General features: G+C 43.9%; 1 protein-coding gene across 1 annotated transcript in view; it reads left to right on the top strand.

Annotated features, from left to right (window-relative positions):
* The first annotated feature begins 1,824 nt into the window (after positions 1 to 1,824).
* abhd17c (abhydrolase domain containing 17C, depalmitoylase) overlaps positions 1,825 to 26,666 on the top strand; it is a 43,140-nt gene continuing 18,298 nt past the window's right edge. The window contains exon 1 of the mRNA XM_045689457.1: positions 1,825 to 2,707. Within this exon, the coding sequence (XP_045545413.1) occupies positions 2,223 to 2,707 (485 nt within the window). The 5' untranslated portion in view covers positions 1,825 to 2,222. The remainder of the gene's footprint in view (positions 2,708 to 26,666) is intronic.

Below are 26,666 nucleotides of genomic sequence, written 5' to 3'. Positions count from 1 at the left end.
AGACAAGGCATAAAGCAATCACAGGTATTGAACCGCGTCGGACAATTACGTCGGCAGACCAGTCGTGATGGATCGGCGACACGCCGTGTCAACAATAAGGGGTCCAGGCCAATTGGCAAGATATTGGGACCCCGGTGATGACTCCCTTCAACCTAGCATAAGCACCAGGGACATGTCTTTTAATCTTCCCATTTTCAGAATATTCTCTTGCTGAGCCTGGCTACCACACAATATAAACAATCTACCATTTCCAATGAGCCAAGATAATTTCACTTCACCCATCTCTATGGCATTAGTTGGATAGGGTGCAAGTAAGGCCCTGTGGTCTTATCAAACACCATCACCACTCTTGTTTTCTACTTTGGCCCTTTTTATGCTTTCTTTACTAGACACTTGAATGCTTTCTGTATCACAATCTCACTTCTTCCTATGTTATGTACACCTCTTGGAGGAGGAAACAACACCCTGCTACAACTCAACTCCCCATGGAGTGAAAGAGGTATGTGATTGTAGGTGCGGGTAAGGATGACAGAGGCAGAGAATATTACCATTTACAGGGAATTTATTTCCTTAACAGGGTAATGTGGGGGTAAAGGGGCTAGACAGAACCAAAGCAAAGAAAGTAAAAAAGTTAGAGCCCCTCCTACCTTACCTACCCACTACTTAACTAACCTTTTAGCACCTCCTGGCACACTAACCAAAATACAGGGGGTGGTCTGCCCAGGTCTTACCTAGTGTGCATAGACAGTAAATACTACGGGTTATGTATGCCCGCAGGTCTCTTGCCTAAGCACTCCCAAGGTACCTTCTCCTTCCCCCCTGGAAACAAAGACAGAATAATTACTAACATAAAGTGAACAATTTCAATAATCAAAAACACTGAGTCATATAGGCATTAAAAAACATTAAGTCCTACCTAAGAAGTAGCCGCCACAAAATACCTTCAACAAAACTGTCACTGGACAGCACCAACCAACACAGAATATCAAAGAAGCTCCCTTCTTTTGATAAAGGAACAATGGCTTTTATCCAGCTGGAGAAGGAGTTGGTAATTGAAAACAGCTGTTTCCCCTGACGAGAGGGAGGGTTCAGAGCTCCAATCATCGATGGGGCTGACCAATCAGCTGCTTAGAATCCAGGAAGACATCCTGAAATACACACATACAAACACATACAAACCCAAAACACAGAAACTGGGGAACATAACATATTTCTTTCCACTACCGACCATTCTGGTCATTGACCCTTATCCTCCCGCTCCATAACATCAGAACTGACACCCATATTGTTGCTTCACCAACTTTTTCTCCATTCCGTCCGCACGACTCACTCCCCGTTGCGACCTCGAATCTGTATGTCAGACATTTACTAGGCTTTAGTGCTGAGCATTAAGCAACATTTGGGGGGGTGATCACAACCAACTGACAGGTGCATATACCACCACCTATCATTCTCACATGCATTCCATTTTCTCAATGAATATTCTAAACCCATTTAAATTTCTGGTCCTTAAACTGTCAATTTTCTTTTCACAGCAATTTGCACGTTTTTTTTCCAACCCAATGGATCTACAACTAATGTACATTTATTCAGATGCAATTACAGGAAAAGCAACACTCTTTCCATTCAAACTGTGATTTCAGGCAAACTATTGATGTAGCTAGCATGAACAAAGCTGTTGCATGATTGCATGTGCATTAGAGAAAACACTCATATTTCAATAATAGCCTACTATCAAGTAAGTGACTGCATAATATGCATATTATTGCTACAACGGTTCTGTCATCAATATGATTTTGACGAAACAGTGCGAAAGGATATCCGGTTCGACCGGAAATCTTATATTTGGCGTTACTGCTGAAAGATATGGCTGCATACATTGTATTAGCCTGCTAACTCGACGTTTACGTTTGACATAAGCTTAATTATTCGACCAACGTTTTGAAATTGTATGATAACAAAGAAGTTATATCGCTTCTGTAGACACAAACAAATCGTTAACCATGTTAACGACTTTCTGAGTTTTGTAAATCACGTTAGCTACCAAGCTATACAAAGGAGAAACCAGTTAGCCAGCTACTAGCCTAGCTAGTGCTAGGTGGCTAGCTAGTTTAGCTCCTTACGAAGTGTTTTATTGTTATTTTGTTACCAGCTAGATTAAAAAAAAACATAGCTGGATACATTTGCTGGTGTTACAAAGAAAAAGCGTCTATCGAGCCTCAATGCCCGAACAAGGCCCAAGGATGAATGGTTTTTCCCTCGGCGAACTATGCTGGCTATTCTGTTGCCCGCCCTGTCCCAGTCGCATCGCATCCAAACTAGCCTTTCTCCCTCCCGAACCCACGTACTCCGTACACACCGATGCTAACGGGACGAGTAGCCTGCATCTAACCGAGCGAGCAGACTGGCAGTACTCCCAACGCGAACTGGACGCTGTCGAGGTGTTCAATACCAGAACCAGTCGGGGAAACCGACTGGGTTGCATGTTTGTACGATGCGCACCCAACAGCCGGTACACGTTACTCTTTTCCCACGGTAACGCAGTGGACTTAGGCCAAATGTGCAGTTTCTACATCGGCCTCGGTTCGAGGATAAACTGCAACGTCTTCTCGTATGATTATTCGGGCTACGGTGTCAGCAGCGGGAAACCGTCAGAAAAGAACCTGTATGCGGACATCGAGGCTGCCTGGCAGGTGCTAAGGAACAAGTGAGTATAGCACTAGCCTATACAGCCAGTGTCAACAAGCTAACATGCAAGCTACATAGCTAGTTGGGTTTATTGTATTGGGCTTTGTTAGTTAGCTAACGTTTGCTTGCTACTGTACTCCCATTTCTATGGCTGCCCCCCTCCCCCTCCATATTTGATTGCTATGACAACCACTATAACATGCCTGTACAGCTTTTTTATTGATTTGCCTACACAGCTGAGAGCAGAGCATTAGCTATTAATTTATATGGCTGAGAGGACTGGTAACATTTGATGCTGTGCACACGTTTAGGTGGTAGCTAGCTGCATAGTGATTTGATACTTCGCACATATTCAATTGATTTTGTGGCATGCTACTCTGAACATGTCCAGAAGCTTCCATGTTTAAACTTTGATGATCTGTGCAGGCCAGACAACTCCTCTTGAAGCCCACACTGGAACGTTAAACATTAATTTACAATAGCTTGCGTCTTATACTTAATCAGGTAAAACCTTCTGAATGTATCCAAAAACGGTGATCTTCCAGAAATCATAATAACAGGTTTGACCTGTCTCCTCTTTATGCCGAGGACAGTGAGCTTTAGTTATAAACCAGCCATAGCAGGTGACACTAGCTTACTAGCCCAGCTATGAGATGCTTATGGCAGGGCAGACTGCCTGGCATGCTGTGTCATTTTAGTTGCTAGATTACTGAGAGACAACCGCCAACTCCCAGCTTCCTTTCCTTGTTTACTTGCTCTTTATCCTGACAGGCTGTTAGTTCCTTCAGTTTCAGATAATGTGACTGTCTGTCACATAACTCTTCAATGTATGCCTAGCACAGGAGGCTGGTGGCACCTTAATTGGGGAGAACAGGCTTGTGGAGTGGAAGCAGTGGAATGGTATCAAACACATGGTTTCCAATATTATAAGCCATCCTCCCCTCAGCAGCCTCCACTGATGTCTAGGTGCTGCCCATGTGACTTAACTCCCAAATTAAGTAGGAAGTAAAGGAGGCCTGGTACAACTCTGCTGCCGGCGCCTTTTCAGTTCCACATTCAATATTCAAGACAACGACAGTGGTTGGATAAAGCAGAAACTTATAGGCAGCCATGTTGCTAGTCTTAATGAATATCTACCAGAAAAGAGACCCAAAACGGTTATTTTGTTCCTCTGCCTATTCCCCAAAAGTGTGCATGGATGAAAAGTAATGGAAAGTAATCTACTGGTTTAAGGGCTATGATGGAAACTCCTTCCAGCCCAATGCTTTGTCATTTACCACGTTTCTGGCCACAGTTTTTCTGCAAGTAAAGTCCTACTGTATAAAACAAAATCAGGACAGCTGTTATGGAAACAGGAAGTTTTGGTACAATTTTGATAAATGCCAAATTTGTTCGTTCGACATGGTTTGATCTTTTTGTCCGTAAAATGAATTATGTGAGAAATGGCAGTAGAAATGCTGATATATTGTTATAATAACCATGTTGAAGTGATGTGATTATATGGTGTGTGTGGTCCTCCCGCTACAACACGGGGAAACCATGCAGTGTGTTAGGCTGCAGATGAACTTCACAGGCTGGTGAAAGTGCCAGTGATCAGGTTGATGCTGCTTTCCAATGAATATCAAGAGTCTTCTAGGAACATGGTCGACGCTTAACTGCCGTTTGACAAAAAAAATTCTCGCTCTTAGTCTTGTCCATAATCTCATCATGTACACTAGCCTATCCGCACAGCCTATCCGCACAGCCTATCCGCACAGCCTACCCGCACTGTATCTGTGAGCGGTTGGCTAGAGTGCATGTGCCAAGACCAGAGTAGGCACATTTGCTATTTAACTCAACAGTTTGTGACAACTATTATTTGGTACATGAAAACTAAAGCAAAAAAAAAGTACATTTTGTGTCCACTGTCATCAGCAAAAAGTCAGTTTGGTGGCTCACCACTGGTAGGGAAGATGTGCATATTTCTTTTCATGTGGCGTTTTGAATATTCGCATGAAAACCTTCCAATTGGATGGAAACCTAGCTAGAGGGGGATAGAACGAGGCCACACTTCAGGTAGGAGCAAGTGAGAAAATAAATAGTCTAATGAATAGTATGTTGGAAACTGGGAACCTCTCCCACCATAACTGGACCACTCACACCAGGGGTTGTGTTTATGAAGGAAACAACAACATCAGGAGACGGTGTGAAAGGTTGAGCAGTGAAGCAGTGTCTTAAACGTTTCTCAGCTCTTAAGGTTTCATTACTGGCTCCTTTCACATTGGGATAGGGTCAAGGCCAGGGATCAGTTTGGCTGGCTCCTTTCACATTGGGATAGGGTCAAGGCCAGGGATCAGTTTGGCTGGCTCCTTTCACATTGGGATAGGGTCAAGGCCAGGGATCAGTTTGGCTGGCTCCTTTCACATTGGGATAGGGTCAAGGCCAGGGATCAGTTTGGCTGGCTCCTTTCACATTGGGATAGGGTCAAGGCCAGGGATCAGTTTGGCTGGCTCCTTTCACATTGGGATAGGGTCAAGGCCAGGGATCAGTTTGGCTGGCTCCTTTCACATTGGGATAGGGTCAAGGCCAGGGATCAGTTTGGCTGGCTCCTTTCACATTGGGATAGGGTCAAGGCCAGGGATCAGTTTGGCTGGCTCCTTTCACATTGGGATAGGGTCAAGGCCAGGGATCAGTTTGGCTGGCTCCTTTCACATTGGGATAGGGTCAAGGCCAGGGATCAGTTTGGCTGGCTCCTTTCACATTGGGATAGGGTCAAGGCCAGGGATCAGTTTGGCTGGCTCCTTTCACATTGGGATAGGGTCAAGGCCAGGGATCAGTTTGGCTGGCTCCTTTCACATTGGGATAGGGTTTTAAGGCCAGGGATCAGTTTGGCTGGCTCCTTTCACATTAGGCTATTGTGTCAAATAGCCCCCTTGATATGCAACTTTTCAGGGAAGTTAGGAACCAATATACACAGGCAGTTAGGAAAGCAAACAGAAATTTGCATCCTGTAGCACAAACTCCAAAAAGTTCTGGCACACTGTAAAGTCCATGGAGAATAAGAGCACCTCTTCCCAGCTGCCCACTGCACTGAGGCTAGGAAACACTGTCACCACCGATAAATCCACGATAATTGAGAATTTCAATAAGCATTTTTCTACGGCTGGCCACGCGTTCCACCTGGCGAACCCCTACCCCGGTCAACAGCCCTGCACCCCCCACAGCAACTCGCCCTAACCTCCTCCATTTCTCCTTCACCCAAATCCAGATAGCTGATGTTCTGAAAGAGCTGCAAAATCAGGACCCCTACAAATCAGCCGGGCTAGACAATCTCTTTCTAAAATTATCTGCTGAAATTGTTGCAACCCCTATTGATCAACTCCCTTAACCCCAATTGCTCCTGTAAGTCTGCTAAATGACTCAAATGTAACGAACTAGCTTGCAATTTGTGATGAGTGAGTGTGTTGCATTAATAAATAGGCCTATGCTAAAACAATAAGTAGCTACAGAAGCAGTTTGTACAGTATGTTATACATTTCTAGATATGAATTCTGAAAGTATATATTTTTTATATGGTGCCTTTTATTTTTAGCACCTGTCCCCTGAAAGGTCTGCACACCACCAGTGTTCAACAAAGGAATAGGGGCCTCGGACTAGCTCCTTCTGTTATTTCCAACAGTTTTCAAGCTACCTTTTCTTATTGGGCTATTGTCGCTTGGCAGCAGTTCTCAAGCAAAGTGGTGTCAAACCATTTTCCCTGGACTTGTTAGACACAATCAGCCTTTTCAGGAGCATGTCAGCTGCAAATGAATGGCTCTATAAAGTGGGCTGCTGCTGCCCTGGCGTGCTTCAGGAGAAGCCAGTGTGACACGTTGAGAGCCTGCCTTCAGTGCCTGGTGATAAAGCCCCCTTCAGTCACAATGGCCTGGTGATAATGTCCCCTAGTGTGGGAATGCACGTGTGTTTGCAATTGTGTAAGCCTTTCATCATTCCTCTCTTAAACAGCAGTTTGAGTGATACATGTTTGCCTGCCTGTAGGCAGGATTATATCATTATCAACTTCCCACCACTATTTCAACTAGTTTAATTTGCATTCTATTCCGCTGCCTTCCGATGGGTAATGGCAGGAGCTTCTCCATCATAAACCTCACAGCCATCCTGTCATGGGGATCTGCCACCATATTTGTTATATTGTGTTTATTGTACTTATCAGTTCAGTGCAACCGTGGCATCTTTACCAGTGTTGCAGCCAACTTCACGTCATTCAATGCTCTGTGAGCTTTTTTTGGCCTTATTTTTTAATACAGCTATGATTACAGAAGAACAAATTACTTACACACTGTAATTCATTTTGTTTGCTCGCTGTCACACACTGATCAATAATCCTCGCGCTTAACCTCTTCCCTCAAATGAACATGAATTAAAAATAGGATCACAGAAGAATAACACGTACTCCAGCCAGGCCATCTCATCTCCCATTCCAAACATGTCTCTAATTAAAACTGGATTTGACAGATTGTCTGAATGCCATTGAAGGGAGAGCCTTTAATAACTCCTCCTTTTGTGCGTTAAACATTAAAACATTTCATTATGCCCTGACCCTCCTGAGCTGCCTGCCCATGCATGAAAACACTGTTAATCATTTCTCTGCTCTTTGGGGTGGCCGCCGTACCTGTGGAAAATATTTATGTGTATTCAATATCTTTTTAATCACATTTGGTGGGGAAACCATTAAGATTGTGCCTGGAAACAAACACGTGCGCACGCACACAACCAATTTGATTTCTTAGAAATGAAAAAGGCGTACCTCGGGCAACTCTCTTGAATTGGACAAAGTTGACTAGTGTTCAGTTATTGAGATAGCTACATCAATACTGCTCATTAACGGCTCACTTGATGCCTCAGCTGAGGAGAGCCCATATCTCCCAACCACCCTGCCTGTAACACACTGACTTCACATCTCGGATGCCGTTGATTTAAAGGGATAGTTAACCAAGAATATCAGTGTCTGCAGGTTTTAGACTTAAAGGGGTCTGTTGTGTTGATCCCACTATATGCGTTCAGAGAAATCCACAGGCCTCAGTCCCAGATGAATTGGAAAGATTGTCAGTGGCAACATATTATTCCATTTCAAGTCAAATGTATTTGTCACATACACATGGTTAGCAGATGTTAATGCGAGTGTAGCGAAATGCTTGTGCTTCTAGTTCCGAACATGCAGTAATATCTAACAAGTAATCTAACCTAACAATTTAACAACAATTTTTTATTATTAAAGTGGCTAGAGATGAGTCAGTATGTTGGCAGCAGCCACTCAATGTTAGTGATGGCTGTTTAACAGTCTGATGGCCTTGAGCGTTGTGGAGATGTTGTTACCTACCCTCACCACCTGGGGGCAACCAGCTGGTCTGCGCATACTCTGAGGACGCGGCTGGGGATGGATAGCCCGCAGGTTTTGGTAGTGGGCCGTGTCAGTGGCACTGTGTTGTCCTCAAAGCGAGCAAAGAAGTTGTTTAGTTTGTCTGGGAGCAAGACATCGTGGTTCGCGACGGGGCTGGTTTTCCTTTTGTAGTCCGTGATTGACTGTAGACCCTGCCACATACCTCTCATGTCTGAGCCGTTGAATTGCGACTCTACTTTGTCTCTATACTGACGCTTAGCTTATTTGATTGCCTTGCGGAGGGAATAGCTACACTGTTTGTATTCGGTCATGTTTCCGGTCACCTTGCCCTGATTAACCTCTTACATCTAGACGTTCCGCTAGCGGAACACCTGCTCCAATATCCAATGATCGGCGTGGCGCGAAATACAAACTCCTCTAAAATCCGAAAACTTCAATTTTTCAAACATATGACTATTTTACAGCATTTTAAAGACAAGACTCTCGTTAATCTAACCACACTGTCCGATTTCAAAAAGGCTTTACAGCGAAAGCAAAACATTAGATTATGTTAGCAGAGTACCCAGCCAGAAATAATCAGACACCCATTTTTCAAGCTGGCATATAATGTCACAAAAAAACAAAACCACAGCTAATGCAGCACTAACCTTTGATCTTCATCAGATGACAACCCTAGGACATTATGTTATACAATGCATGCATGTTTTGTTCAATCAAGTTCATATTTATATCAAAAACCAGCTTTTTTACATTAGCATGTGACGTTCAGAACTAGCATACCCCCCGCAAACATCCGGTGAATTTACTAAATTACTCACGATAAATGTTCACAAAAAACATAATTATTTTAAGAATTATAGATACAGAACTCCTCTATGCACTCGATATGTCCGATTTTAAAATAGCTTTTCGGTGAAAGCACATTTTGCAATATTCTCAGTAGATAGCCCAGCCATCACGGCTAGCCATTTAGACACCGACCAAGTTTAGCCCTGACCAAACTCCGATTTACTATTACAAAAGTTTGATTACCTTTGTTGTCTTCGTCAGAATGCACTCCCAGGACTGCTACTTCAATAACAAATGTTGGTTTGGTCCAAAATAATCCATCGTTATATCCAAATAGCGGCGTTTTGTTCGTGCGTTCAAGACAATCCGAAGTGTAAATAAGGGTCACGAGCATGGCGCAATTCGTGACAAAAGATTTCTAAATATTCCATTACCGTACTTCGAAGCATGTCAACCGCTGTTTAAAATCAATTTTTATGCAATTTTTCTCGTAAAAAAGCGATAATATTCCGACCGGGAATCTGCGTTTAGGTAAACAGACGAAAGAAAACAAAGCATGGGGTCGACGCGGGCACGCGCCTGAGTCTCACAGTACTGTAACCAGCCACTACCCAAACGCGCTACTTTTTTTCAACCAGAGCCTGCAAAGCCACGATTCAGCTTTTTGCCGCCTTCTGAGAGCCCATGGGAGCCGTAGGAAGTGTCACGTAACAGCAGAGATCCTCTGTAATGGATAGAGATAATCAAGAAGGGCAAGAAATTGTCAGACAGGGCACTTCTTGCATGGAATCTTCTCAGGTTTTGGCCTGCCAAATGAGTTCTGTTATACTCACAGACACCATTCAAACAGTTTTAGAAACTTTGGAGTGTTTTCTATCCAAAGCTAATAATTATATGCATATTCTAGTTTCTGGGCAGGAGTAATAATCAGATTAAATCGGGTATGTTTTTTATCCGGCTGTGAAAATACTGCCCCCTAGCCATAACAGGTTAAAAGCAGTGGTTCGCGCTTTCAGTTTTCTGTGAATGCTGCCATCAATCCACGGTTTCTGGTTGGGGAATGTTTTAATAGACACTGTGGGTACATCACAGATGCACTTGCTAATAAACTCGCTCACCGAATCAGCGTATTCATCAATGTTATTATCCGACGCTATGCGGAACATATTCCTGTCCACGTGATCGAAGCAATCTGAATCCGATTGTTCGGAACAGCGTTGAACAGACCTGGGCACTGGCTCTTCCTGTTTTAGTTTCTGTCTATAGGCTGGGTGCAACAAAATGGAGTCGTGGTCAGATTTTCCAAAAGGAGGGCGGGGGAGGGCTTTATATGCGTCGCGGAAGTTAGAATAACAATGATCCATATGCTGATAAAATCTAGGGAGCCTTGTTTTCAGATTAGCCTTGTTAAAATCCCCAGCTACAATAAATGCAGCCTCATGATATGTGGTTTTCCAATTTACATAGAGTAAAATGAAGTTTTTTCAGGGCCATCGATGTGTCTGATTGGGGCGGGATATACACGACTGTGATTATGATCAGAGAATTCTCTTGGTAGATAATGCGATCGGCATTTGATTGTAAGGAATTCTAGGTCAGGTGAACAAAAGGACTTGAGTTCCTGTATGTTGTTATGATCACACCACGTCTCGTTAATCATAAGGCATACACCCCCGCCCTTCTTCTTACCAGAGAGATGTTTGTTTCTGTCGGCGCAATGCGTGAAGAAGCCGGGTGGCTGTACCGACTCTGATGACGTATCCCGAGTGAGCGATGTTTCCGTGAAACATAGAACGTTACAATCTCTGATGTCTCTCTAGAAGGCAACCCTTGCTCGGATTTCGTATACCTTGTTGTCAAGAGACTGGACATTGGTGAGTAGTATGCTCGGGAGCGGTGCGCGATGTGCCCATCTACGGAGCCTGACCAGAAGACTGCTCCGTCTGCCCCTTCTGCTGCGCCGTTGTTTTGGATTGCCGGCTGGGATCCGATCCATTGTCCTGGGTGGTGGACCAAACAGAGGATCCGCTTCGGGAAAGTCGTATTCCTGGTCGTAATGTTGGTGAGTTGACGTTGCTCTTATATCCAATAGTTCCTCCCGACTGTATGTAATAAAACCTAATATTTCCTGGGGTAACAATGTAAGAAATGACACATAAAAAAACAAAATACTGCATAGTTTCCAAGGAACGCGAAGCGAGGCGGTCATCTCTGTCGGCGACAGAAGTCGGCGCATTTCATTAAATGGTGCCCATCTTTTCCACTGTTTGACTTGAGACTGTTTTTTTTAGGTATACGTGAAGGCATCTGTTATTCTTTTATACAGGGGTGGGTGTTGAAGTAGGCCTATCCCTTGAAGCAGGGTGCACGTTTTGGTTTTTGCCCCTGCACTACACAGATGATTCAAATAACCAACTCATCAAGCTTTGATTATTTGAATCAGCTATGTAGTGTTAGGGCAAAACCGAAAGGTGTAGTTCGGGAAACCCTGCCTTGAAGTATGGCATGCAGTTAGTAGGCACTATTGTATAGGCTAGACCTAGGTTAGCCTACATAATGAGACCAATATACTAGGGCTGGACGGTATACCGGTATTGTTGCATGGACCGGTTTGGGTATTTACTTTACTTTCTATAGCTGTATTTCAATGTTTGGTTTGTTAAATGTGATACGCCACTTCGTTTTTATAGTTTACTCCACTACTTGAGTCGTCTCTCTCTCTCCCTCTCTCACCAACCCCGCCCCCTGTCACTCAAGGAGTGCAGTTGTTGATCGACCATAAGGTCATTTGCTGACTGTTCACTCTTCAGTCTGCATGATCAATGCGCAGATGCAACAATATGTTGATGACAACGATGCTGCTTTCCACTTCGCTTCTTAACCTCTATGGGCTAGGTGGGACGCTAGCGTGCCACCCGTGGTGCACTCCATCAACAGCAGGTGCATTTCAAGAGCGGCAAATTTGAATCCAAATAAATGTCAAAATTCAAATTTTTCAAAAATACAACTATTTTACACCATTTGAAAGATAAACATCTCCTTAATCTAACCACGTTTTACGATTTCAAAAAGGTTTTACGGCGAAAGCATAAATTTAGAGTATGTTAGGACAGTACATTTACAAGAGTTGTGTGTAATGTTTTGTCAAGTCAAAGACAGGGTCACCAAAACCATAAAACCAGCTAAAATGATGCACTAACCTTTTACAATCTCCATCAGATGACACTCCTAGGACATTATGTTAGACAATGCATGCATTTTTAGTTCTATCAAGTTCATATTTATATCCAAAAACAGCGTTTTACTATGGCATTGATGTTGAGGAAATCGTTTCCCTCCAATAACCCGGCAGTCAAGTCAGCGTCACAAATTAAATAATTAAAATTAGAAAACATTGGTAAAATATTATATTGTCATTTAAAGAATTATAGATTTACATCTCTTGAACGCAATCAACTTGCCAGATTTAAAAATAACCTTACTGGGAAATCACACTTTGCAATAATCTGAGCACTGCGCCCAGAAAAATACGCGTTGCGATACAGACTAGACGTCGTGTTGGGGAGATCTAAAATCGAAAATACTATGTAAATAATCCATTACCTTTGATTCTCTTCATCAGATGTCACTTCCAGGTATCACAGGTCCATAACGAATGTAGTTTTGTTCAAAAAAGCTCATCATTTATGTCCAAAAATCTCCGTCTTGTTCGCACATGATCTAAGCCAGCCGGACTTCTCGTCATGAACGAGGGGAAAAAATATATTTCCGTTCGTTCAAACATGTCAAACGTTGTATAGCATAAATCATTAGGGCCTTTTTTAACCAGAACATGAATAATATTCAAGGTGGACGAATGCATACTCTTTTATAATGTATTGGAACGAGGGTACCCAACATGAACTCGCGCGCCAGGTGTCTAATGGGACATCATCGTTCCATGGCTCTTGTTCGGTCAGATCTCCCTCCAGAAGACTCAAAACACTTTGTAAAGGCTGGTGACATCTAGTGGAAGCAATAGGAAGTGCCAAAATCTTCCTAAACCCCTGTGTTTTTCAATGGGATAGGTTTAAAGTCAATACAACACATCAGGTATCCACTTCCTGTCAGAAAATGTCTCAGGGTTTTGCCTGCCAAATGAGTTCTGTTATACTCACAGACACCATTCAAACAGTTTTAGAAACTTTAGAGTGTTTTCTATCCATATATAATAAGTATATGCATATTCTAGTTACTGGGTAGGATTAGTAACCAGATTAAATCGGGTACATTTTTTTTATCCAGACGTGCAAATGCTGCCCCCTAGCCCTAACAGGTTAATATAAATCCACGAATGCATTTTATAATGACACCTAGTTTGTGTATCTTACTGTCTGCAAACAGTTTGTCTTTGCTTAGCAAGTTGTGGCTACAAGAAATCGTTAGCTGCTAATTGCTAGTTAGATGAAATGTACTGAGTCAGTGAAAATGTAGCTAGCTAATACAGCCTGATACCTGTGCTTCAACATGTTTGTGCAACAACATCTTCTAAATCAGAGAGGAATAGGCAAAGCATGAATATGTTAACTACATGAAGTAAGATAACATTTTAATGTAACCAAAGATTATAGGGTCCCTGGGAAACACTGACCAACACTTTGGTTCTTACTCTGTCACAATAACGCCTCCATTGAGAATCTATTAGTATTGTAATTCCTAATTCTATGAACGCCTCCATGGCTTTTTCATTTCTTGTCATGTCAAACAACACTATTATTCAGTGCCATATTACATTTTAACTATAGAATTTGAATAATCATTCTATTTCCATGATTCCAACAGTTCACCCAAGAAAATTGATCTAAATCGCAATTGCAATATTTGGTTAAAAATAAGGCCTTTTTTTGCCCTGCCTTATAAAGTACAGAAAGCATTCATACACCTTTTTCCATGTTTTGTTGTTACAAAGTGGGATTTAAATTGATTTAATTGTAATTGTTTCGTAACAATTTACACAAGTGGAAGAAAAGTTCTCACATTTGTAAAAGACATTTTTACAAATTAAGTTTTCAACCCTCTGAGTCAATACATGTTAGAATTCCCTTTGGCAGCGAGTCTTTCTGGGTAAGTCTGAGCTTTCCACACATGGATGGTGCAACATATGCCTGTTATTATTTTTTAGTTCTTCAAGTTCTGTCCAATTGGTTTGTTGATCATTGCTAGAAAACCATTTTCAGGTCTTGCCATAGATTTTTAAGCAGATTTAAGTCAAAACTGTAACTCAGCCATGCAAGAACATTCACATATTTGGCCTTGTGTTTTAGGTTATTGTCCTACTGAAAGGTGAATTCATCTCCCAGTGTCTGGTGGAAAGCAGACTGAACCAGGTTTTTCTCTAGGATTTTGCTAGTGCTTATATCCATTCCGTTACATTTTTATGCTGTAACTCCCCAGTTGTTAATGATTACAAGCATACCCATAACATGATGCAACCACCACTGTGCTTGAAAGTATGGAGAGTGGTACTCAGTAATTTGTTGTATTGGATTTGCCCCAAACATTTTGTATTCAGGACAAAAGGTTAATTGCTTTGCCACATTTTCTTCAGTATTTCTTTAGTGACTTGCTGCAAACAGTATGCATGTTTTGGAATATTTTTAGTCTGTACAGGCTTCCTTATCACTGTTATTTAGATTAGTATTGAAGAGTAACTACAATGTTGTTGATCCATCCTCAGTTTTCTCCTATCACAGCCATTAAACTTAAACAAACTGTTTTAAAGTCACCATTGGCCTCATACTGAATTCCCTGAGCGGTTTCCTTCCTCTCCAGCAACTGAGTTTTACTCATTTACTGCCTTTTTAAAAAAGCTGATAGCTTTTCATAGCTGATATGGCTGACTTGCTTATTAATGAGCAAGCGACGACGGACGTAGTCAATATAAGTATTTGTTCAGCACTTTTGAAATGTACAGCAACAGAATTCAGAACATGGGCTGTTCTTACAGTGTACTCCCTGTACACCAAGTCAAAACTGTAGCATAAATAAAGGGCACATATAAACAGACCATGAAAGCTCTTACGATGATTACGTTTCTCTAAAACAGGTTATAGGCTATATGTGCACCACCAAATTAGAACAGTAGACGAAATTAAGAGGTGAAAATAGACCAAATTATTAGGGTGAGGCACATTGAACGCCGTTTGGGTCTTTGCGTGTCAAAAAAAGATACCTGTCATATAACACTATTTGACGGGTTAAATAAGCTTTTAATTTGACACGTCAAATAACACAATTCTATTATAGGATAATGTGTGTGCTGAATTTGCAAGCACTACCACTACTATCAGTAGCACTGTCAAAGCACTTTCTTAGCTACAGTATACATTTCTCCCTTGCATATTACATTTATGCAGCAGCATACAATACATTTTTGGACTCACCTTGTGAAGGTGGCACAGCGGTCCTTTGTGATGACAAACTTTGACAAAAGTTGCCCAGTCTGGCATTCTCTGGATTTATGGTGCGAACTTGGGGGGGGGGGGGGGGGGGAGAAACACAGCCACTCCATTGAATATAGCAGGCTAACATTAGTGGTTTCTTTGGAAAGCTTGCAGTTAGCCACTGATTCCTTCCAAACAACTCATTTCCAACTTGTGTAATCTTTATGGCCGATTTGCACTGAAAAGTTTGTATATATTATTTCTCTTCATATGAGGAGGATTAAATAGGATTTGCCAGTAGATTGTCGACTTGATTCATGTTGATGACTGCTAGCTAAGATCAGTCCAATCAAAGCTACTGTAGATAATGTGATTTGACGTCGTTTTATCTGTGGCCAATGACCTTGAGCCTTCTTGGATGGACACTTCTAATCTAAGTCCATGGCAGAACCCAAAGGGCTCACATTTTTTATATCTACCCTTACTGAAGGTGTGTGACGTAGTGTCCCCATGAGTGACAGAACACTGAGCCAATCACGGTGCAATGCTGAGCTAATCACGGTGCAATGTTCCTATTTTCTGCTGGCCTGCCCCTCCACCACAGAAAGCACTGAGCTAGGCTGAAACACCTGCGTTTTGGAGCTGCTTTACTCAAGAAAACAAAAAAGAGACCATGTTTGTATGTGGCTTCATTAACTCAATTATATATAAAAAAATGTACGTTATTTGAAAACTGATATGTGACACGTATTAATGCCAAAATGACAGGCAAGTCCCCAAACCCCCCGCCCAAAGTATTTTCTGCCCCACCTGCCCTGAATGACGGGTCGCCATTGTGAGACGAGCCTGATGCTGCTCACCTTGCATCGCTCACCGGGATATTCTCTCCAAGCTACATTCATATTAATGTCATGTCAGTTGTTTGACTAGGCATGTGCAGGCCTCCGTCCTCGTGCATTATACGGTTATTTTCAACACAGCTAAGGGCAGTCACAAAGTTAAGGGACAGATTCCTTGAATGTCATTGCTTTCAGATGACAATGAAAAGAATCAGAAAAACCTCCTTTATTGGTTTCATTCTTTCATTACTACTTGTCTTTCTCTGCCATCCTTCACTGTTGCCGGGGTAACGCTGGCGGGAGTGGAGGCGTGCCGCGGCATAGATGAAGTGTGGTTTCCCCCATGCTCTGAGACAAGATTACTGCCCCTTTTAGAGGAGATGGCTGAATGCTGGGGAAGGGCCAGGCACAATATCCCCAAGCTTCCAGAAATGATTTGGTCTGTTATAATACCCTACCTGTAGAATTAATTCAAATCCAACCTTATGTAGGCCTTCTGAACATGAATGCATAGGGTTTTGCCAGCTGAACATGCAGGTTACTCAGTGCATTAAAAGTACTGGTAAGAAAGTGAGGATGAAGTTTTCATGATGTCAGATCATATACCAGAAGTCCACAGCATGGCCTTAATATACACTGCTCAAAAAAATAAAGGGAACACTTAACAACACAATGTAACTCCAAGTCAATCACACTTCTGTGAAATCAAACTGTCCACTTAGGAAGCAACACTGATTGACAATACGTGTCACATGCTGTTGTGCAAATGGAATAGACAACAGGTGGAAATTATAGGCAATTAGCAAGACACCCCCAATAAAGGAGTGGTTCTGCAGGTGGGGACCACAGACCACTTCTCAGTTCCTATGCTTCCTGGCTGATGTTTTGGTCACTTTTGAATGCTGGCGGTGCTTTCACTCTAGTGGTAGCATGAGACGGAGTCTACAACCCACACAAGTGGCTCAGGTAGTGTAGCTCATCCAGGATGGCACATCAATGCGATCTGTGGCAAGAAGGTTTGCTGTGTCTGTCAGCGTAGTGTCCAGAGCATGGAGGCGCTACCAGGAGACAGGTCAGTACATCAGGAGACGTGGAGGAGGCCTGTGGAGGGCAACAACCCAGCAGCAGGACCGCTACCTCCGCCTTTGTGCAAGGAGGAGCAGGAGAAGCACTGCCAGAGCCCTGCAAAATGACCTCCAGCAGGCCACAAATGTGCATGTGTCTGCTCAAACGGTCAGAAACAGACTCCATGAGGGTGGTATGAGGGCCCGACGTCCACAGGTGGGGGTTGTGCTTACAGCCCAACACCGTGCAGGACGTTTGGCATTTGCCAGAGAACACCAAGATTGGCAAATTCGCCACTGGCGCCCTGTGCTCTTCACAGATGAAAGCAGGTTCACACTGAGCACGTGACAGAGTCTGGAGACGCCGTGGAGAACGTTCTGCTGCCTGCAACATCCTCCAGCATGACCGGTTTGGCGGTGGGTCAGTCATGGTGTGGGGTGGCATTTCTTTGGGGGGCCGCACAGCCCTCCATGTGCTCGCCAGAGGTAGCCTGACTGCCATTAGGTACCGAGATGAGATCCTCAGACCCCTTGTGAGACCATATGCTGGTGCGGTTGGCCCTGGGTTCCTCCTAATGCAAGACAATGCTAGACCTCATGTGGCTAGAGTGTGTCAGCAGTTCCTGCAAGACGAAGGCATTGATGCTATGGACTGGACCGCCCGTTCCCCAGACCTGAATCCAATTGAGCACATCTGGGACATCATGTCTCGCTCCATCCACCAACGCCACGTTGCACCACAGACTGTCCAGGAGTTGGCGGATGCTTTAGTCCAGGTCTGGGAGGAGATCCCTCAGGAGACCATCCGCCACCTCATCAGGAGCATGCCCAGGCATTGTAGGGAGGTCATACAGGCACATGGAGGCCACACACACTACTGAGCCTCATTTTGACTTGTTTTAAGGACATTACATCAAAGTTGGATCAGCCTGTAGTGTGGTTTTCCACTTTAATTTTGAGTGTGACTCCAAATCCAGACCTCCATGGGTTGAGAAATTGGATTTCCATTGATTATTTTTGTGTGATTTTGTTGTCAGCACATTCAACTATGTAAAGAAAAAAGTATTTAATAAGATTATTTCTTTCATTCAGATCTAGGATGTGTTGTTTAAGTGTTCCCTTTATTTTTTTGAGCAGTATATTTTCTGTGGCTGCATCGTAATGACACCCTGATCCTATTATAGGCTAGACCAGGGTTTCCCAAACTTGGTCCTGGGGCCCCCCCGGGGTGCATGCTTTGGTTTTTGCCCTAGCACTACACAGCTGATTTCAAATGACCAACTCATCAAGCTTTGATTATTTGATTCAGCTGTGTAGTGGTAGGGCAAAACCCAAAATGTGCCCCCCGGGGGGGCAGGACAGAGTTTGGGAAACCCTGGGCAAGTACACTACATTTGTTTTTGCCTGGGTTGCTTGGTGCTCTGCCCAAAGGAGTGCACTATAGGAAATCAGGTGCCATTTCAGACTTGTACACTAATATAGGCCTTCTGATTTAGACTGGTCTACCTAGCTAGCTGGGCTACCTCAACCTCCCTAGCCTTGGTAATGCTGGCAGGCAGGTGTGATATGTCCGGATTACCACAGGAGCTGCTTTGTAAATGAGGTCACCCTCTGCATTAATCTGCCCTTAGTACTATAAAGTCCTGTGGCTGCCATACCCTGCCTAGTAACACACCGGCTGCATTTCATTCCAGATAGGTTTTTCTCCTTGCTTGCTCAACGTTTCCGAGATGGTCGTGCCATGTTATTGTTGAAATAGTGGTGAAGAGACACTTGACGTACACATGACGCAGAGCTGTAGTCGTGACTCACTGTTGTGCCCTGCCTGACCCCCTGAGGTTACAGGGAGACAGAATTTACAGTGCTCGTTACACACCATGTTGGCCTTCTGCTTTATGAGCTTGAAGTACATGTCTGTCGGTCGTAAATCTCCTGTATCTTCACATCCCGACTTACCCGACCCCTGGGACTGTCTCTTGGATGGGAGAGAAGGGACAGTGTTACACTGGTTCACCTGTAGGTGGTGTTTGATCATCCTAATGTAACCTAGCTGATGTTCTGGTCTTCAGGGAGTATTTTCCAACACTGCAATCATAGAGGCCTATTTACCCAGCTGGTCTAATGTTCCTGGATATTCTCAGATATTTTATAGACCCTATATCTCAAAATATAGCCTAGTTCAGGTAGCCTTTGTCTAGCTGAAATCACAGGTGGGCCAAAAATCACCATGTTTTAGACCTAACTCAGCTGCCAATACACTCAACCTAGGCCTACCTACAGTCTAACCACAAACACATTTGACTCTCTGTAGAGACAAGTTGGGGGTTTATCACTGTATCCTGATATTAGACTGTTGTAGCAGATCAGAGGAGGCTGTAGATCTCCCAGGTTCTTTCAGGGCCATCCCATAATCCACTGCTCAATTCATGGAATTACCAGGAGATGAAAGGTCAGCGTGCTTTAGCCAGGTCTGACATATTTATTGGCCTGTGTGTCATGGTTAGGCCTGGCTACCTGTTAATGACACTGTTGCTTGACAGAGAGACATGCCTCGCTCCAAAAGGTATGGTTATAAACGGCTATTAACCATTAGTAGGCCTAGATATTATTTTAACCATCATTTGGTCAAATTTATTTGACCTACTTTAGTGAATGTACTTAAGTCACTTTATCCTTACCTACAGTATATGTACATAGCTACCTCATACCCCTGCACATTGACTTGGTACTGGTACTCCCTGCATATAGCCATGTTATTACCTCATACCCCTGCACATTGACTTGGTACTGGTACTCCCTACATATAGCCATGTTATTACCTCATACCCCTGCACATTGACTTGGTACTGGTACTCCCTACATATAGCCATGTTATTACCTCATACCCCTGCACATTGACTTGGTACTGGTGCTCCCTGCATATAGCCATGTTATTACCTCATACCCCTGCACATTGACTTGGTACTGGTACTCCCTACATATAGCCATGTTATTACCTCATACCCCTGCACATTGACTTGGTACTGATACCCCTGCACATTGACTTGGTACTGAGACCCCTGCACATTGACTTGGTACTGAGACCCCTGCACATTGACTTAGTACTGGTACTCCCTGCATATAGCCATGTTATTACCTCATACCCCTGCACATTGACTTGGTACTGGTGCTCCCTGCATATAGCCATGTTATTACCTCATACCCCTGCACATTGACTTGGTACTGGTGCTCCCTGCATATAGCCATGTTATTACCTCATACCCCTGCACATTGACTTGGTACTGGTACTCCCTGCATATAGCCATGTTATTACCTCATACCCCTGCACATTGACTTGGTACTGGTACTCCCTACATATAGCCATGTTATTACCTCATACCCCTGCACATTGACTTGGTACTGGTACTCCCTGCATATAGCCATGTTATTACCTCATACCCCTGCACATTGACTTGGTACTGATACCCCTGCACATTGACTTGGTACTGATACCCCTGCACATTGACTTGGTACTGGTACTCCCTACATATAGCCATGTTATTACCTCATACCCCTGCACATTGACTTGGTACTGGTACTCCCTGCATATAGCCATGTTATTACCTCATACCCCTGCACATTGACTTGGTACTGGTACTCCCTGCATATAGCCATGTTATTACCTCATACCCCTGCACATTGACTTGGTACTGGTACTCCCTACATATAGCCATGTTATTACCTCATACCCCTGCACATTGACTTGGTACTGGTACTCCCTACATATAGCCATGTTATTACCTCATACCCCTGCACATTGACTTGGTACTGGTACTCCCTACATATAGCCATGTTATTACCTCATACCCCTGCACATTGACTTGGTACTGGTACTCCATTCATATGTGATGTTATTGTTATTCACTGTGCATTTATTCCTTGTGTCACTAAATGTTTAATTTGTTACTTTTTATTTTTAACACTGCATTGAAGGACCCGTAAGAAAGCATTTCACTGTTAGTCTACACCTGTTGTTTACGAAGCATGTGACAAATAAAATTGGATTTGATGTCCTATTGAGAGCCTGACAAATAACCTGCCTTGTTGCTAAGCTACATATTGTAAACTAAGTATAGGTTCAGATATGGAACCATATTTCTTGTTCAGCTTGAATCCCTGTAATAAATCATATACAACAGGCTGCTAATTGTTGCCAATAAATGAAAATGATGAATAAGCAGACCTTCAAATCCCTCCTCACAATTTCACCTGGCCATGCACATCTTCTCTACACCAGCTCTAGTCACAACTTCACCTGGCCATGCACATCTTCTCTACACCAGCTCTAGTCACAACTTCACCTGGCCATGCACATCTTCTCTACACCAGCTCTAGTCACAACTTCACCTGGCCATGCACATCTTCTCTACACCAGCTCTAGTCACAACTTCACCTGGCCATGCACATATTCTCTACACCAGCTCTAGTCACAACTTCACCTGGCCATGCACATCTTCTCTACACCAGCTCTAGTCACAACTCCACCTGGCCATGCACATCTTCTCTACACCAGCTCTAGTCACAACTTCACCTGGCCATGCACATCTTCTCTACACCAGCTCTAGAGTCACAACTTCACCTGGCCATGCACATCTTCTCTACACCAGCTCTAGAGTCACAACTGGTTTTGTGGAGGAACCCTCCTTTCTTAACATTCACATCAATAAACAAGCTGGTGTATGCTAATGTCGCTCATTACAGTTCTCACACAGCCCCATCATTTAGGCTTAGCCCCATGCTGCACGTGTGTTTACGAGCAGCTAATAACATTGCACTAAATTATTCATTGGTGGGAGGCTTAGCTTTATCAATCCCGCTGAATTAATTTCACCCTTTTCCCCACCCATAAAGCACGTGAACATTGAACCATATCCACGAGGGGATTAAGTCATTACGGCAAAATAATTGAAAACTATTTAGAAAGGGGTCTGGAATGTACGTTGTGCCCAGTTTCTAATCCTCCACAGCTGTCGACATGTTAGGGGGATCAATCAGACACTCACTGTCATGTTGGCAGTGTCTTCTCAGAAGCCCTCAGTGGTGCGTCATGGTCTCTTTGTGCTCCAGGGACTAAGGACTTGACAAAGTGTAGCCCTACACCAGTTGTTTCATCCTCCAGAGGGGAGGTGCTTTTTAATGCTCCTTTTCTACAAGCGTTAAGGCTTTTTAACTCCATGCCCCTTTTGTGTTTTCAGGCAAATAGGGTCAACGGGCTAAATGGTTACAATGTGGGTGAAGTGCACAAGAGTACTCCATAAACGCTTGGCTGACCCCGGCCCTACTGCTCCCTCAGGATGCTCATCCTGTCGCTTCCCTGTTCCCTTCCTACCGTGGCGTGGTCTAGCTAGCCTCATAGCTTGGCTGGTGCTCTGTGGGAGAAGCAGATTCTAGTATGGACAGTAGAGTACAGACCAAGCTAAAGAGAGGCTGGGTTACAGTTGATGGTAATGTGCCCACATCCAGCAGACTGTGCAGGCTGTAGGCTATTAGACCATGTGACCTGACATGGGAAAACTCCAGGGCCTGGCTTAAAGATATCCTTTGAAAAGAAAGGAAAAGACGAAACTCTGAAATCATCTATGCAGCACCCTTCTGCCCCACGGGGGTGGAGTATCAGTTTCAACGCAGCACCCTTCTGCCCCACGGGGGTGGAGTATCAGTTTCAACGCAGCACCCTTCTTCCCCGCGGGGGTGGAGTATCCGTTTCAACGCAGCACCCTTCCGCCCCACGGGGGTGGAGTATCCGTTTCAACGCAGCACCCTTCCGCCCCACGGGGGTGGAGTATCCGTTTCAACGCAGCACCCTTCCGCCCCACGGGGGTGGAGTATCCGTTTCAACGCAGCACCCTTCCGCCCCCGGGGTGGAGTATCAGTTTCAACGCAGCACCCTTCCGCCCCACGGGGGTGGAGTATCAGTTTCAACGCAGCACCCTTCCTCCCCACGGGGGTGGAGTATCCGTTTCAACGCAGCACCCTTCCGCCCCACGGGGGTGGAGTATCCGTTTCAACGCAGCACCCTTCCGCCCCACGGGGTGGAGTATCAGTTTCAACGCAGCACCCTTCGCCCACGGGGTGGAGTATCAGTTTCAACGCAGCACCCTTCTTCCCCACGGGGGTGGAGTATCCGTTTCAACGCAGCACCCTTCCGCCCCACGGGGGTGGAGTATCAGTTTCAACGCAGCACCCTTCCTCCCCACGGGGGTGGAGTATCCGTTTCAACGCAGCACCCTTCCGCCCCACGGGGGTGGAGTATCAGTTTCAACGCAGCACCCTTCCGCCCCACGGGGGTGGAGTATCCGTTTCAACGCAGCACCCTTCCGCCCCACGGGGGTGGAGTATCAGTTTCAACGCAGCACCCTTCTTCCCCACGGGGGTGGAGTATCAGTTTCAACGCAGCACCCTTCTTCCCCACGGGGGTGGAGTATCAGTTTCAACGCAGCACCCTTCTTCCCCACGGGGGTGGAGTATCCGTTTCAACGCAGCACCCTTCTGCCCCACGCGGGTGGAGTTGACCAGTTGCGTATGGTTTGAGCCTAGATGTTAATGGACCTTTGTGCCTCATTTCTGTTCACTCTCCACAGCCTGTGACCAGTTGTCAGAGCTGTCTAGGTGCTCTCTGCCAGGCTGTTTTCCACTGAATCGTTTCAATCATGACAGGAGTAAAGACCTCTCTCCTCTCCTCTCACCTCTCCTCAGGCTGGCCATCCCAGTGCCTCAGGCATCCATGGACATATGACCTGACCAGTTCTGAACCTCCTCTGTCCTTCTAAGAGAGAACCTACTCATGCTGTTTAACAAGTTGTTAACGAGCATCTTTAACCCAGCATGTATTCCTATGTGATAACATGGTAATATTATTATTTTTCTTAAATAAGACATGGGGACATTGAATGACAATTGGTGCATAAGATGAGTAGCTAGATGGAAACACAGTAGGCTGAAACGTGGCTGAAACCCAGATACAGAAAATAACTAGTGTAAAGAATTAAATAGAAACTCAATTACGACAACACAAAGAAAACAAAAACAGCCAATATACAGGAAAGGACAAAATGGTTGGAAATTAAAAAACTAAAATCTCACATTCATTATTAATGCATTGAGAACGGCGAATGGGCTTGTAGAATGCCAAGGCTAGGTCTCGCTAAATGTCATCAGAAGTTCAAATTAAATTGTCTGTACCGCCGAATACCCGAGGCTCTTGCCCCTTTGTCCTCTCCACGTAGCTTACATCCTTGGAAATGTTCTCTGAACACATTTGCACATACTGTAGGCTGCACCATGGTTTAAAGTGGCTTCCTCTCCTCGTCTTCATCTGACAATTTGAGGGTTGAAAGTATTGCTGGTAGTGTCTACCTGGAATTCGCATGAGTGGAAAACGAGAGGAAACTACTTGAGATGCACACCTGGAGTTTGATAAATTCTTAGGCAGGATGCTCTGAATAACAACCAATAAGATCCTCTCTTCAAACAAAAGTGCTCAACTCCAACTCCTTCTAACAAACTATTCTTCCAATTAAACATCTGATTTATTGTGATAGAAAACACCAAAGAAATTCACTAGAATGGGTGAGCTGGTATTTGCAGTCGTATTTCCACAACAAGTTTGGTTTTGTGATGTTTAATTCACCTCAGAGCTGGGGTAAAGACTGTCAACCGGAGGGAAGTTTCTGCCTGACAACATCGGCTCCCATGAGCCGTTTCGCAAAACTGAGACTACTGTATATAAGGCGCTTTATCTCGCTAACACCCTTCTCTCGCGACACGAAACACTCTTTTAGTTCATGTCCAAGGCACTTAGGGCTTGCTTTCATTATTTCTGCTACCTGTTAACTCGCTCTTCTTCTGGTTCTAGTGAATGCTCGTGAGTTCAACTCGGTGCTGGCTTTTTGACTTGAAGGTTGATTTCAAGTCTGTATATTTGGCATGCTCTGATGATTAGTCTACTGTTATAAGGATTCATCAGCCCACAAGTGTAAGGACTTTTTGAGCGAGCACTTCTTTGCAATTTGTTGACTTGACAAGGTTTCCCTGTACAACTGCTTTCATTCTTGCTGTGCTCCCTCTCAGCCTAACTCTTTCTCTTTCACCAGTTATGGTAAAAAGTATGACATGTACGGGGGAATGCAAACCTAGCCTATATATTGGGCTACATTTTGTTGGTTTGTTACGTAGTGGACTTTCTTGAGGTCGATTCAGTGCTGACCTGGACGTCAAGGTTGCCCTGTCGTGCTAGCCCCATTTTCCCATTGAATCTCACCAATGGATGTTTGTTTATGGAAACATGGCATCCGCACTGGGCTTGACTACTCTTTTGAATATCTCTCTTTTCCTCTCCAGTAGTTCTCTCTCTGTAGCTTTCCTTCCATTCAGTGCCTCTGGTGTTTGGACAAGTGTTTTCACTAAACACTTTATTTTCCCTCACTCCACATGTCACTGCTTCTCCAAGCGGTGGGTTATGATCAATTCCCTGATTAGCATGGATTAAGAGAATGTTCTTGTTTTTGTCCAGTTTAAACGCAATTCGATTTCCTGTCCATTTTTCTCTCGAGCGAACAGCCCTTTTTCCAGTCATACTTTGGCAGTGGATGTCTTTTTAAATTTCACATCTGAAATCACCACTTGGTGTGTCTCAGTGACTTTTTGACCTGTTTATCTCAATGCCTGACCTTTACTCAGGTCAAGGGTCATTATTCCTCATATTGGAGACCCACATGGTTTGTTTGCAGGCATTTCTTATTTTCTTCTAACCCAGTTCTAATATACCTCATTCAACTAGGCTTGAATATTCACTACATTGGTGTTAGAATGGCGTCTGATATGGTATGTTAATACTGGGCTGGAACAAATATCCTGTACACCTTGTTGCTTTCTCCAGAACTGGGAGAACACTGCCTTAGGGACTTCAATAACAGCCGTGTCTGCAAACAAAGATGTCCAGCTTGTGATACCTTAGCAGGGGAAACTAAAAGGGAAGTGGACTTGTCTCATCCTTTAAACATCCCTGGTTAATAAATACCTGCATCAAACTTAAAGCGTCAATCAGCAGTTGAAACGATAACAAAGCGTTTGCTAAAAAGCTGAGGGATAGGGCTATAGAAATGGAACCACTCTCAAATTCATACACAGCGCTATGGATGCAAGGACTGACCATCCATGATATTAAAATAGTTTTAACCATGTTTTGAGGTTATACAGTGTTTTTTACATTTACTTTGTTTACAAACATTGGAGTAAAGCTTATTTTGGGTTCTGATTTGGTTACGACAGTTGATCTGAGCTCCTGAGGCATTTCTACGTTATATTCTTTAAGAATCACTGGGTCCATATTATTCATTTATAAGTCAGTTTTTTTGTAGCTACTGCAGCTTGCCTCTAAGGCCAAAACCTTGAACTTTTCCTCCTGGATGGAACAGTTAGATTTGGGTTGGGATCTTGTTATTAA

The sequence above is a fragment of the Salmo salar genome, chromosome ssa11, assembly GCF_905237065.1.
Source record: "Salmo salar chromosome ssa11, Ssal_v3.1, whole genome shotgun sequence".
NCBI classification, from domain to species: domain Eukaryota; kingdom Metazoa; phylum Chordata; class Actinopteri; order Salmoniformes; family Salmonidae; genus Salmo; species Salmo salar.
Note: the sequence above shows the minus strand (reverse complement) of the source record. Positions and strands in the feature narration are given on the sequence as shown.